The sequence below is a fragment of the Rosa chinensis genome, chromosome 6 (assembly GCF_002994745.2).
Source record: "Rosa chinensis cultivar Old Blush chromosome 6, RchiOBHm-V2, whole genome shotgun sequence".
Lineage (NCBI taxonomy): Eukaryota > Viridiplantae > Streptophyta > Magnoliopsida > Rosales > Rosaceae > Rosa > Rosa chinensis.
Window position 1 is genome coordinate 8303157 of NC_037093.1, and position 14224 is coordinate 8317380.

Sequence of the window (14224 nt, forward strand, 5' to 3'; positions counted from 1 at the left end):
GTCTCAAAAAAGTTTGAAAATGACATTTTTGATGAAAATTTTGTGACCAAATTTGACAAAATTAAGTCCATATGACACATTTACTGCATGCTTTCAAGGTGTTTGATGTTTTCATACGCGCGTATTTTTCATCAATTTTCCGACTTTAGATTCCCAATGAAGTGCTCAACTGCTCATGAAAAAGTACTTCATTACAGTAATCGGCCCAAAAAAAACTCATGGTCCAATTGTAACAGTAGCATAATTACAGGCCGATGAATGCACATTCAAAGGAAGCCTACGATCCTAAGCTGATTGATATCTCAGAATCTCAGATATATATAGTACTGCACACACTATCGATGCATTGCATAATTTATCACCACCGTTTACTTGCCGGTTCTAATCTCTTCACTTAATGTAGGCAGAATAATCTCATCAGCTCTTGTTCTTGTTTTCAATATCTCAAAAAGGCTGGTATGAAATTATCAACATCCTTGTAACGGCAGTAACCTATAACAGTAGACATGGAAATTCAGATATTAAGTACGAATCAATTGAGTAGACTAAGATGAATAATCAACTTACACAAGCAATATGCACATTACTGAATGAGGTATGTAATGATGATAATCAAAGCAAATGCCATAAAAGAATCACCAACAAGAATAAAAGCATGCTGTACGAAGTTACCTTGCTGGTTTGCTGTAATAATATCTTCAGATACCAAAATCTCTTTTGTGCATTCTTCATGCCTCTTATCAATTAGTATTGACAGTCTCCCACTATCAACGACATGGCCAAACAAATTGAGCCGGGAATTGGGATGCGTAATCTTCTTTTTACCTGGCAAAAACAGTTCTGCTTGGTAAATTTTCATCACACCAGCCTCAGCTGCCTGCAATGTTAGATAAAAGAAATCCTCCCGCAGCAGCTTGCTTCCGCTCACCACTCTTACAAACTGCAGTTCAGCATTCTAAAAGAGAAACCAGAACTTTAGATTTAGTAGATATATGAAAAATCTACAGTAAGAAACTCATTCTCCACAGCAGGGTTAAATTATTCTAGAAACAGATCAAAAATGTTAAATGGAATGCTTGCATATAGACATTATTTTTATAAATCAGTCATAATAATCAAACAGAGAAGCTAAAGCATGAGGTATAATAGCATGCTGCTTTTACGAATTCAGGATGTTTTCCATTCAAACCTTTTCCTCGTTGAACATTTTCACTGCCCAATGTCCAAATCTTTGCATCTGGTCATTATTTGATAAGTCATACGCAGGTTCGATATGACATAGTTTGATACATGAGTTATTAGAACAATTAAGTCCCTGTTCAAAGACAGAAAAGTGAGAGTGTGAGACAGTCCTCTTGAACAAGAGGCTAACATTGAACAATAAAAGGCAGATGGTGGTCCTCGCCCAACATCATATGTTATACATGGACATGAAGGTAATAAGTAAAACCATTGGCTTGCAAATACCTTCTTTTTACACATCGGAGTTTGATTCTCCGCTCTGACTTCATGGTCGTTCTGAGGAAAAAAGTTTTCTGGTTCAAGTAAATAAATTACCCAGCATCAATATCCTTCAATTTGTTGCTTTGTTAATTGAACTTAGAGATGTAACCAACATAACACACCAACTACCTCAGATACACATAGATTAGGTTATCTAATCATATCCTTATCGACATTAAATTTATCAAACCGAAGTGCCAGAATAGTTACCTAGGTGATCAAATAGTGCTATAGGACACCCATCATCAATGACAAGACAGAACCATTCCAAAAACATGCCGTCAGTGAAATTTACCGAAACTTTTGCTTGGTAAAGTTTAGCCACTCCGGCATCAACTGCCTCCAATGTTATAACATATAGGCTGCTAATTCCTGTGCACAGAAGCCTATGTGCAGTCATAACTCTCACAAACTGCAGTTGCGCATTCTAAAAGAGAACCAAAAATACTTTATTTCAAAATAAAATAAAATAAACTAAACAATTACAAAACCTATTAACAGATCATAAAAGAACTAACATTAGCCTAAAGCTATCATTAGTCTAAACAATTGCACTTTACTGAAAAAAAGCACAATGCTTTTAAACAACTAACATTCACCTAAAGGTATCATTAATCTAATAAGTTGCATTTTACCGAAAAAGTATTAAGCTTTAAACAACTAACATTTGCCTAAAGTACCTAAAGCTTTCATTAATCTCATAATGCTATCAATGCGATACCTTTCACTTGTTGAACTCTTCCATGGCGAAACGGGCAGGCTCTAATCCTCCTAAGTCCATATAATAATCAGATACCTGTTCAAATCAAACCAAAAGAAAAAAAAAGAAAAAAGAAAAAAAGAAGAAGCAGAATTATACTCCTAAACAAAAATGTGAAGGCAAAAGCAGAAGAGCAATTCCAGTGTTGGTTATTTACCTTAAGCTCTTTCTTTTTGCTTTCATGGCTTCCATAATCGAATCGGTGACGGAAGTAATGACCAGCAGGAAACCCCGAAACGGCGTCGTCTTGGTGATTGGGGTTTTTGTCTATGGCTGAGCTCGCAAAAGCCCTAAGCATCAGAATTCCACTTCTGTTCTTGTGAATAGATTTAGTCGCCAGCTTTGCGAGTGCAGAACGAATCGCCATAGCCATGTCCACAGTTTGGAGAAGATATGGCGTAAAAAGAGACGGATGGAATAGAAGGTTAGGAACAGCAAACCCCTAAACTAGAAGAAGAAGAAGTTCAAGCCCGAACACAATGAAGAAAAGTAAAGGAACGTAAGGCTGCGAGCCCATCCTAGGAAATGGGCTTAAAGCTGGTTTTTAAGTTTTAGAGCTGTACTTGTGTACGGTGTACCATAAAGTTGGGGATAGGCCTCATCATTTAGCCCTTCGACCCTAAACCCGCTTGGCCCGTAGGGCCGAAGCCCGACTTGGCCCTTGCATTAGGGCGGGCCGGCCCTACCCTATTAGGGTAGGGTAAGGTTCATGCAAATGAAGCCCGGCCCTACCCTACGGCCAGGCCCGGCCCTTTTAGCCTACCCAATTAAGTCTTAATAATTTTCTATTTTTTAAATATATTTATCTTTAGTCTATAACATACAACTTATCTCTTTTTTGTAATTGATTTCCTAAGCTTTATTTTCTTTCATTTTTGTTTCCTTTGTTAAACAACAATTAATTTTGGGAGATTTAGGCTTAGTTTGGGATTGCTGTGCTGTGAGGGGAAGCACTTCCAAACTTGCTGTGAGAGGAAGCACTTCCGAACTTGTTGTGAGGAGAAGCAGCTGAGGTGTTTGGTAAACTGTTTTTAAAAGTGCTATGAGATCCAAAAGCAATTTCTAGGTGTTTGGTAAGTTACAAAGCAAAAGTGCTTTGGTTGGGTATAATTACCAAAATGGTCATACATGCTAAGATATGCTACTAAAATACTTAATTTTGTTTTTTGATTATGTAACCATACCAAATTAAAAAATATTCTCTTGTATTATTCTTGTACCCTTGGTTGGACCGAATAAAAGATTTACTTTAAACCCTTCAATATGCATATTATGTTTTACTATTACACAAAATATCATCTAGAATATTTGGATTAATTTTCCGACCATAGTTCAACGAGAACCATTACACAAAATATATTAAAGTCACTTGAAATTTGCAACTAAATGCTAAATAGATGCATTCATTAGGCTTTGTGCAATTGCATTTCTTAACACCTCCATTTCTTGTCTTCCTGAACCATCTCCATCATGGTCATTATCCTCCATCTCTTCACTAGTTTCTTCACTTGAGTAATTTCCACTTTCATCAAAATCAATATCTTGTTGAGCATATCTTCTTATGTAATTATGAAGAGCCATAGTAGCAATAGCTATCTTCACTTGTTTTTCATAAGGAAAATGTGGCATATCATGTAAAATACTCAATTTCTTTTTCCATACCCCAAAAGTGCGCTCAATAACACCCCTTAGTGAAGAATGTGCATGATTGAATATTTCTTTATGACCGGTCGGTTCATCACATCTACGAAAATGTGGAAGGTGGGACTGCTTACCTTTATATGGTCCTAAATAACCCTTCATTTGTGGATATTCTGTATCCACCACATAGTATTTTCCTGAAATTAAAAATTATAAGGAATGATTGATCTCAGTAAAATAAAATATTATAAGTTATTATTTGTGTAATTCCGGAAAAATAAAATACCATTTGGGGGTTTAGGAAAATTCGATCGGGGATTGCGTAGAGCTGATAAGAATACTCTACTATCATGGGCAGTGCCTTCCCACCCTGCACATACAAATGTGAATTGCATGTTGAAGTTACAAATAGCCAATACATTTTGGGTGGGTATCCCTTTTCTTCCAATGTATGGCACTTGATCACATGGAGATATCGAAGCTTGGACATGAACACCATCGATAGCGCCAATGCAATCCTACAAATTAGTACCGAATGGACTTGAATAAAAAAAATGGCTTTCTAGAAAATAGCAAATTGGCAAGAATTTATTTAAGGATAACATATTCAAAGAGCAGTACATTATACATACCTTAAAATGAGGCATGTATCTTGAATCAGTTAGAATTTCTTGTGGGATGCTCCTAAATTCTGGATCCAATGGCTTTATGAGCACTTTTGCCATATTATAGAAAATCTCTAACATTATATCAAAATACATACTAACCGTCTCACCAGAACGTTGAAAACGTTCTTGTGTATTCCTATTTGTTTGACCTTGTCCCAAAATATAGAGAAACATAGCCAACATTTCAACAATACTCATGTTTCTTGAAACCTTCAATATCTTTTCCAAATCATTTAAAAGCATGAGGAAGACTTGCTTATCCATCCTAAATTAATTATAACACCTACTTTCATTGCCTTCTAACACTTCCATTAACCAAATGTAAACCTATTTGGGAGCTTGTCATACATGGAGTTTTCTGAATGTACTTTTCGAGATAGACTTGAATAAGACGAGCACATAGACATATAATTTAATCTATCTCCTCCTCATCTCCAGAAGCATCCATACTTCACACAACTGCTCCTGTCAATATTTACTTGTTCATCAAATTTCACAACATAAAATGGCTATTTGCAAGTATGTCTTTAGCATGTATATGTACTAGAGCAACAAGATAAAAACAGAACACGGATTCACAACAAACACAAATTCACATAACCAAACAGCCATCACTAATAATAGTTCCAAGATGCATCAATATCACTTTAAGTTTAGTAAAATAAAGTAGCATTAACAATTAACAACAAGCAATCTTTCAAAGGTGGAAAATCACAAAAACATAAAGCATCTCAGCTTAGGTCTAAACGACAAGCAACACCCATCTTGTTACAAAGTAGGATTAGCCTACTTAATTTTCAGCTTTTTTCTAATTAAGAATCAGAAACTGGAGCTTGAGATCAACATCTGTCATAATAGAAAACATCTCTCGCTTCTCTTGAGAGCAGAACAGCTCCGTTGCAAACCACCATAACTTGGTACCAGTTTCTGCTCCTGGTAATGTTGCTATAACTTTCATCACCTCCTGAATACTAGTTCCATGTGAGGTACCATTATCACGAACAAAGGTGGCTGTACTCCTACTCTCGACTACATCAACAAGCCGATCGATTTGTTTAGACAATTTGGCCGCACCTCCCACCTTTTCTTTCTTCCCCTTTGGCCCTCACATAACTCCTTTTCCTTTTTTATCTTTATCAGCCTCTGTTTGGCGCTCCACTTGTTCTCTTTTTCCCTCTACATTCATTACCTTGCTCATAATCCTCTTCATCATCTCCATAAATAATATTATGCTCATAATCCTCCACAACCTCTTCAATATCTATAGTTTCTAAGGGAATCATGACATTGTGACCTAGGGCTATGCTACCCTTGAACATGTTATCATAGACAGCCATCATGTCAGGACTAACTCCCACTTTGCGAAATTTGCGATACTGTGGATTGATCTACAAAATAAGAAGATAATAAAGGAGTTACTTATCACAAAATATAGATCACAAAGGTTTCCAGCAATCTAAAGTTAAAAAACTACGAACTGCTGCATATTTGCAGCTTCAAGTACTTTAGTTAAGAACAGAAACTGGAGAAATGCTGCATACTTGCAGCTTGAAGTACTTTAGTTAAAAATAGAAACTGGAATGGGAAAAATAAGCTGGAGAACTGCTGCATATTTGCAGCTTTAAGTACTTTAGTTTAAAACATAAACTGGAGAACCGCTGCATACTTGCAGCTTGAAGTACTTTAGTTAAAAACAGAAACTGGAGTCGGAAAAAAAAGGTGCAGAACTGCTATATATTTGCAGCTTCAAGTACTTTAGTTAAAAACATAAACTGGAGAACTGCTGCATACTTGCAGCTTCAAGTACTTTAGTTAAAAACAGAAACTGGAGTCGGAAAAAAAAACTTGGGAAATGCTGCATACTTGCAGCTTCAAGTACTTAAAACTAAAGTTTAAAACAGAACTCATACTAGAGAAAAACAAAAAATAAAATTAAACCACAAGCAAAGAAGAAAAAACACACCAGAATTTTGGTTTCCCACCATTCAGCTGGTGCATCGACAGTCTTCCTAGCCGGATCCCATCCAATACCAGTTTCCTTATGCAACAGCGAACTCCACAATTTCCAATCATTTTTAAGCGAATCCCATTTATTTTTCAATTGCTTTTTATCATAATCCCTTCCGGTTAACTCCTTAAAGGCTAACACAACATTTGACCATCCCTTTTTATCAAAATGTGTACCGGGCCTGTTTCCTTTGGCTACTTCCTTAACAGCTATATCACAAAATATAGCTACAACCTCAACAGGCCATGTGGCCTTTTGTTTTCCAGATCCCTCAGATTCGGTATTGGTGGATTTCTTCTTTCCCATCTAAAGATAAAACATGCTTTAGTAGTAAACAAACAATTGATATAACGTACCATGTCCAACACCTAACATGATTCTCACAAAAGCAAGACCAGATTATGCTACCTATACATCTTTCGATTGATGAGGATTAATATAATTTGATCAAGGTCATGTTTACAAACGTATAGCTCTAATTTGCACCAGATTATGCTACTTATACAATGGAATGAAGGACTAAGGTGGGACTGTGGGACACTGCTACACTGGTAAAGTTAGACAAGTACACAATAAATTATAAATAAAAGTATTGAATAAACTAATACTATCTCAACAATTATAAATAAATTATAAATTAGATAGTCAACAAGTATTGAATCTAGGGATGGCAAAAATCCCCATTGGGTAGGGTACTCTTAGGGTACTCAACCCTAACGGGGAGAAATTTGGGGGAAATCGGGTAATGTGGATGGAGATTCCCAGTATTCGAATTCTAAAATCGGGTACGGGTCGGGGATGGTATTTTGATCCCCATCTCCATACCCACCCAATAAGAATTATCTGAAATACATATATATATATATATTTGATATTATTTATAAATAAATATTTATGTAAACTTCATCTTTTTGTCAATATTTAAATTCTGTTAATAAATATGTTCAAAAAAAAAAAAAGATTCTTTTAATAAAAGATCTTTATCAACATGTTAATTTTCCTTGATTGAAATAAGAAATTTATTTTATTTTGATGTTTGATTTTATCTTCATATTTTACAATCCATAATTATTTGTATAAATTTTTATATAATAAATTAGTAATATTGTTAACAGAGATTGGGGCGGGTACGGGGACCTAATCCCCAATGGGGACGAGGATGGGGAATCCCAAGTATCTTATTACGGGGATTGGGGAGGGTAAGGGGATGGAGAATGAAGTCGGGTATGTGGATGGTAATTTAATCCCCTTACCCTACCCTCCCCATTGCCATCCCTAATTGAATCAGCTAATATGTTATCAATCCTAAATTAATACTCTTGGTTGTACATTTGGATACTCTTCTTGGTAAGCATATGAATAGTGAGGATGCTGATCTTCTGGCCATGGCTAAATTGATGAATGAGAAGTTTGAGAAGTACTGTAAGATTGAAGATGTTAACCAAATCTTAGTAGTTGCACTAATGTTGGATCCTAGAAATAAATTGCATTATGTACAGTGGATGCTAGAGAAATATTTTGATGATGGTAAAGTGAAGACTCTGGTTGGACAGGCTGCAGATTTCATGTCACGCCTTCATAAAAAATACAAGGCAGATTTTATTTCTTCCATGGATGTTGAAGCACCCACAAATGTGTTAGTTCAGGATATGGCAAAAATTGCTAAAAATGCAAGCAATCGTGCAGGGAGGAGAGAAGGATTTGCTAACCTTTTAAAGAGGAAAGACCATCCGGAAGACATGAGTGATCTAGAGAGATACTTACAAGATGATGTTGCAAATTTTAATATCTTAGATTGGTGGAAAGGAAAAGTTTCAACTTATCGTTCAGTTGCATTGATGGCATGTGATGTACTATCAATTCCTATAACCTCTGTTGCTTCAAAATGCGCCTTTAGTTCTGCTAAAAGGGTGCTTGATCCATTTAGAAGCTCTTTGACACCATCTATCACCGAGGCTTTGTTGTGAACCCAAGATTGGATTAACGGTTCAGCATTACCAATAACTGTTGAAGAAAGACTTGAAGATCTTGAGGCAATTGAGCAAGGTATCAATTATTTTTCTTTTATTGTCTTTTTGTATTAAAGTTTCTAGTCTAATGAAGTCATCTATGTAACCGTTGTTGTTTGAGATATGGAAGCTTTATCAATTGGAGCTTAAGCAATTTAGTCAATTCAGGTCATCATATACAGCTCTGTAAGTTTAGTTTCTTAGTTTTGCCAACTCTTCTCTTTATTTCTTTTGTAAATATTGGAAACCTGTTTTAATGTGAAACCTATTTTAATGGCAGAATCACTTTTACTTCTTTTGTAAACTTTTATTTTCTTTCTTAAACAAATTCTTATATAAAGAAAACCAAAAGTTGTTATCTCTACTTCTCTACGTCTCTTATTATGCCATGTACAGAATTGAAAGTAGCTGCAAATTATCATTCGTGGCTTTAGATATATGTCTTTTAATAAAAATCTGCCAGGACAATTTAATTTTTAGACAATGTAATACCTTATAGCCTGAAACTTGTCTCATTCCAATTAATATTAATATGTTGTCGACCAATCAATTAAGTATGTAATTTGATTATAATGCTGTTTAATTGGTTGATGTCAACATACTCAACTTTCTAGTTTACTACCCATAGCTTTTCATATATGAAGCACGTATTTAGTTACATTAATTAGTATGAAGTATTTGATATGCACTCTATATTTACAGGAGATCGATAATTTTGCTACTCAGTTGGGTCTTATTTTGGAAGACTGAATTAGCATTTTTGTACCATGGAGGTAGCTTTTGTTTATATAAAAAAGAACCAGGGATGCTCATATTTAGAAAGAACTTAGTATCCTCATTTCAGCAGTAGAAGTAGGGAAAAAAAGCTGATCCTTTTGTATTTTGGAAAGTAGAGTTGCACAAAGATCTCTAGCTGTGTATTTAAGGACAATATCTTTTGTATATGTCAGTTATGAGACTCTAGATATAAGAGTGTTATTCAGTTTCGGTTAAGTCGTATTGTTGATTTATATTTCGAAAATATATTTGTTGTAAAGTTTGGTAATACCGAAAACCGAAATACCGAATTTGGTAAAAATAATTAATAACCGAAAGTTTTGGTTGGTAATTGGTAAGTCAATTTCAAAACCGGAAGCTTTGGTTTTGAAGTTGGTAATGCCCATAACCGATTCGAACTGACCGAGTGGCAGGCCTAGTTTTCATAGCCAATATATGTACAAATTTCAAAAGTTGTAGTTACAACCTAAATAAATTTCCATTCATACTCTAATACAAAAATTTCTTTATGCAGGTTCACCTTTCTCTCAAAAGCCAAGACCAACTGATAACAACACACAACCAAGCACTCACTCAATATTAGTAACTATTCTACATGAAAAGACAAAAAGTTCTATAGGCCAGTCTTGTCTCTTGAGGGGTCAATGATCCCAATAGGCAATGGGCATTATCATCAATTCAATAGGCACCATACTCTTTTCCCATACATATAAATTATAACCAATAAACGAACAATGACTCCCTATATGCTTCTTGGAGCAACCAACAAGATTGAAAGGGAAAAAGAAAAAAAGAACAGATACAGATAACCTAAATCACAAATATGATACCATTATGCAAATAAGCAATTAAAATAGAAAGTCTCACACGCCTGGTAACATAAACTGAATACATAAGTAAAACTGTTCTGAAATAGGGGTAAAAAAACATGATACAAGGAACTGAGATAGAACGTTGCACTTGGTAGACATCTCCATAGGGGCCAAACATATCTTTATTTTTCATATAGGTGAGTAAAAAATCCCAGCCCCACAAATATATTGTTTCTTCCTAACATAGAAATCATATATGTATACTAGCACAAATCGGTCAGTAGCAAATTGAAACTTATGAACACCCACTATTTCAGTCACCCCCTCCCATATAAACCTAAACTTCATCACTCAAAATATTTAACAGACTAGTCGAAGAAACAAACCTTTTTCTAATCAAATTACCATCCCACTAAAACCAGTTATCATTCACCAAGAGAAAAATACAGTTCTATAAACCAGTCTTGTCTCTCGAGGGGTGAATGATCCCAAATTCGCAATACGCAATGCCGGAAGTTGCCATTAGTCACCTTACTCTTTTCCCTTGTGTATAAACCATAACCAATACAATAGTAGACTCACTAATCACTAGCATAAAAATAAAATATCAACATGGTGAAATCCTATTCAAACTGTCACTAATAGAAAGCATCTTGAAAACCACCAAAATGTTGTAGGAGTTGTATACCTCCTCGTCTACTCACATCTGGAGCTAAGTAATAGATGTATACCTAGGAAGATTTTCAATCAGAACGTTAACTAATGTGATATCATGACATACACACATGGCAAACAAGAAGTAGAAAAGTATCTTCCCCACTGTTTTTTAAGAAACCCAGAAAGCTTCAATTGTCAAAGCTTCACATCCCAATAGCCATTATTCATAGTTAAGTAAACCAAATCAAACCCACCTGATAATTCAGGCAGAATCAACAATAAGAATAACAGAGTTCATCCACCAAAATTAAATTTCTCATCATTCCAATCTCTATCTTAAGCAGGACAATTATATTTCACAAAAATTAAAACTTTCAGCTTTGTATCCCAAATTAAGCAAGACACAAGCTTCAATCTATCTTAAAAGCACAAACCAAACTCATAGAAGAATACCAATTACATGGGTACGAATAAAAAAAAGATTGAATCTGAAAGAGCTTAGAGAGCAAGATTGAACCTTTTAGTGACAGCAGAGAGAGAAGGAGGAGAAGTTCGATGAGGATCGAATTATCCAATGTTGAGATGTACAAGAATTCTCCTATATAACAATTCAATGAAATATAATCAATTTCTCGAAATAAAAAGTAAAGAGAAGCAGTCAAGCAAACTTTGGGTTCTGGAGATCTGAATGAGTGAAGCTCACATACCTTACTCCTTTTTGTGCAGCTATATATGGAGGAATCAGAGGAATTGGGTTCCGTTTGATAGATTATCTTCAGAGAAGAAGCATAACCCAAAATACCCAAATTGTAGCGAGAATCCACGAATTGAAGAAGAGGAAGGAGGAGATGAGGAGATGTAGAATGATAATGAAAATGATGGCAAAGAGATGGAGAAAAGATAGGGTTATGTTGTTTCGATGTAATTATCAGAAAAGGAGGAGGACATAATTGGCATGAAGTCAAATTTCATTAAACACTGCACTGTTGCTCCGTGTTTTCCCAAAGCAGCTTCTCAAAGCTACAAATTGTAGCTTCCCAAATTCGGCTTTACGGAGAAGCCATTTCAACCAAAAGTAGCTTTCAGATATTTTACCAAACATCATGCTCTTGGTCCAAAAGCAGAAGCAGCCCCAAAAGCACCCTAGGAAGCAATGCCAAACTAAGCCTTAGAGGGATAGTTAATTTTTTTTGAAATAGAAGTTGATATCATTAGATCAACAGCAAAAAGGCTGTAGTCTACCAAAACTTACATAAGAAATCCGACAAGAAAATCCGGAGAACCTACCTAAGCTAAAGCACACTATTAAGGATCACTGGGACGCTCACATTTAAGCGAGCCTATACCAGAATGAAAAAACCTCGCCTCCTACGGAAAGAAATCATTCAACTAGCCCTTACTTGCCAATCACGCAATTGTGGTACAAGCAAAAAACTAGAAACGTCATAGAAGACTCATAGAAGTTTATCCAACCTCACACAGGCTCAATACCCTAATACATTAGGGCCCAGCTGGCCTCGACCTGGGTCCAAGCCCGTAAGGCCCAGCCCAAATCGAATCTTGTTCAACAGGAAGGTTTTCCTGCCCCATCAGCCTAAGCCCATAAAATTGAGCCCAACCACCCAAGCTTGACCCCAGGCCCAAGGGCCCAAGTCCAAACCCGAGCCAAGAGGGCAGAAACCCTAGGCCACTGCAGCCGTGTAGCCTCCACCGCCGTAAGGCCCTCCGGCGGCCAGCCCATCCTCTGCTGCATCAGAACTTCGAGCAGAACCCTCGGTGGCCTTCCTCGCCTACCGGTGCAACCTAAAGCTAAAACCACCAGCCAAATCAAATCACTGCAGAGATCACAGATCCACACTCTGCAATCCGAGCACCTGCACAGTAGCCGGCGACTCGTTGATGCCTCCGGTGACACAACGATGTAGCTCGGCCAATTTCGAGCACCTGAAACAGCCGAAACCAGGGAGATCGAAGTCATCCACAAGCCACCGTCTCCACGCCGCCACCGTAGGACGCTCACGAGCTGGATCGAACCCAGAAAAAACAAGATCAGAGAGGCCTCTAATTCAGAAACCTCTCGCCGCAACCCACGATCGACGCTGAGGATCCGCTCCGCGCCGCCGCCTAACCTCACCGCTCCACGGACGCCGCCTTGCCTGAAGGAAGAACGTCGCTGCCAGTCGAAACCTAGGTTTCGAAACCAAAGTCGCTCCGAGAAGCTTGGAGACGCTTTATTGACTTTTTTTAGAGAGATAGTTAATTGAATATAACCATCTTAATTAATATTTATAAATGTTATAACTTATAAGTTAATTCCAATATATATATATATATACAGTCCGGCTACTGCGCGGACGTCCGTACCATGCTGACGGTACGGATTTTCCGTTTTTCCCCACTTTCCGATTACATTTTCACATCTTAACCGTTCAGTTTTTAGGTCCTAATGTATAGATCACCTCTGCAAAATTTCAGCCAATTTGGTGATCGTTAAGGCATCCAAAACTGCAATTTACCATTATAAATACGAACAGTTCCGGTTCGACAGATTCGGTCCGTTCATGTAAATTGCAGTTTGGATGCCTTAACGATCACCAAATTGGCTGAAATTTTGCAGAGCTGATCTATACATTAGGACCTAAAAACTGAACGGTTAAGATGTAAAAATGTGGCCGGAAAGTGGTCGAAAACAGGAAATCCGTACCCAAATTTCGGTACGGACGTCCGCACCTGAGAAAAATCCTATATATATATATTAAATATGATCAACAAAAAACAATGAGTTTTGTATTACCTATATAACCATTGAGCCACATTTTGAGATAAAAAATAAAAATAATATATAATCTAAGATAATAAAAATAATGCAAAAATAATTTATTACCAAATGATAAACTAGATTCCCTCGTGTAGTCTTGCATGTGCGACTAGGTAAACTATTCCATATCTCAACCTCCTTGCTTCTTATTTTCACTACCATCAGGAACCAGTGGTTCACTTCTTCACTTTCATACTCTTACCATGCAGCTCAATCAAACACTCCTCAGTGTCAAACTTATCAATCAAAAATCGACATAAAACTCGGCGTACTCGTGTGCATGACAATTGCACTAATGTACCAAAGCCCAATTCAGTTATTGCTGCAATCTGTTCCCTAGAAAATTTAGAAACAACTTGTTGAAACTGGTGTGGGCTACATCGAGTGGATATGGTAGCTGAGGATTTGGATGTATTCCTACTTTTCTTCATAATTCCAGATGAAACATCAGGGCCTGGAATACTGTACTTGGCTTTTTCAGTAGGCGTGAGTGTATGCCACTTAGAAGCCACCAATTTCTTAAACTGTAATAGATTGGAACCACATATTTGCAGATTAAAAGTTGCAAATA

General features: G+C 36.6%; 2 protein-coding genes across 3 annotated transcripts; both read right to left on the minus strand.

Annotated features, from left to right (window-relative positions):
- Positions 1–173: 173 nt before the first annotated feature.
- LOC112173029 lies at positions 174–2767 on the minus strand. 2 transcript variants are annotated; one of them, XM_040509012.1, is made up of 7 exons: positions 2421–2767; positions 2225–2299; positions 1714–1875; positions 1468–1535; positions 1190–1315; positions 673–955; positions 174–492 (listed from the first exon to the last, which is right to left on the minus strand). In XM_040509012.1, exons 3-7 carry the CDS (start codon positions 1778–1780, stop codon positions 437–439), a joined length of 600 nt encoding a protein of 199 aa, XP_040364946.1. In that variant the 5' UTR covers positions 1781–1875; positions 2225–2299; positions 2421–2767; the 3' UTR covers positions 174–436. The 2 variants fall into 2 exon arrangements, with proteins under 2 accessions (XP_040364946.1, XP_024166342.1); XM_024310574.2 differs by having other exon boundaries at positions 1714–1930.
- Positions 2768–5223: 2456 nt separating this feature from the next.
- Positions 5224–11668, minus strand: LOC112170745 (L10-interacting MYB domain-containing protein). Its single transcript, XM_040507498.1, has 4 exons — positions 11543–11668; positions 11353–11433; positions 6536–6886; positions 5224–5960 (listed from the first exon to the last, which is right to left on the minus strand). Exons 3-4 carry the CDS (start codon positions 6884–6886, stop codon positions 5709–5711), a joined length of 603 nt encoding a protein of 200 aa, XP_040363432.1. The 5' UTR covers positions 11353–11433; positions 11543–11668; the 3' UTR covers positions 5224–5708.
- Positions 11669–14224: the final 2556 nt, after the last annotated feature.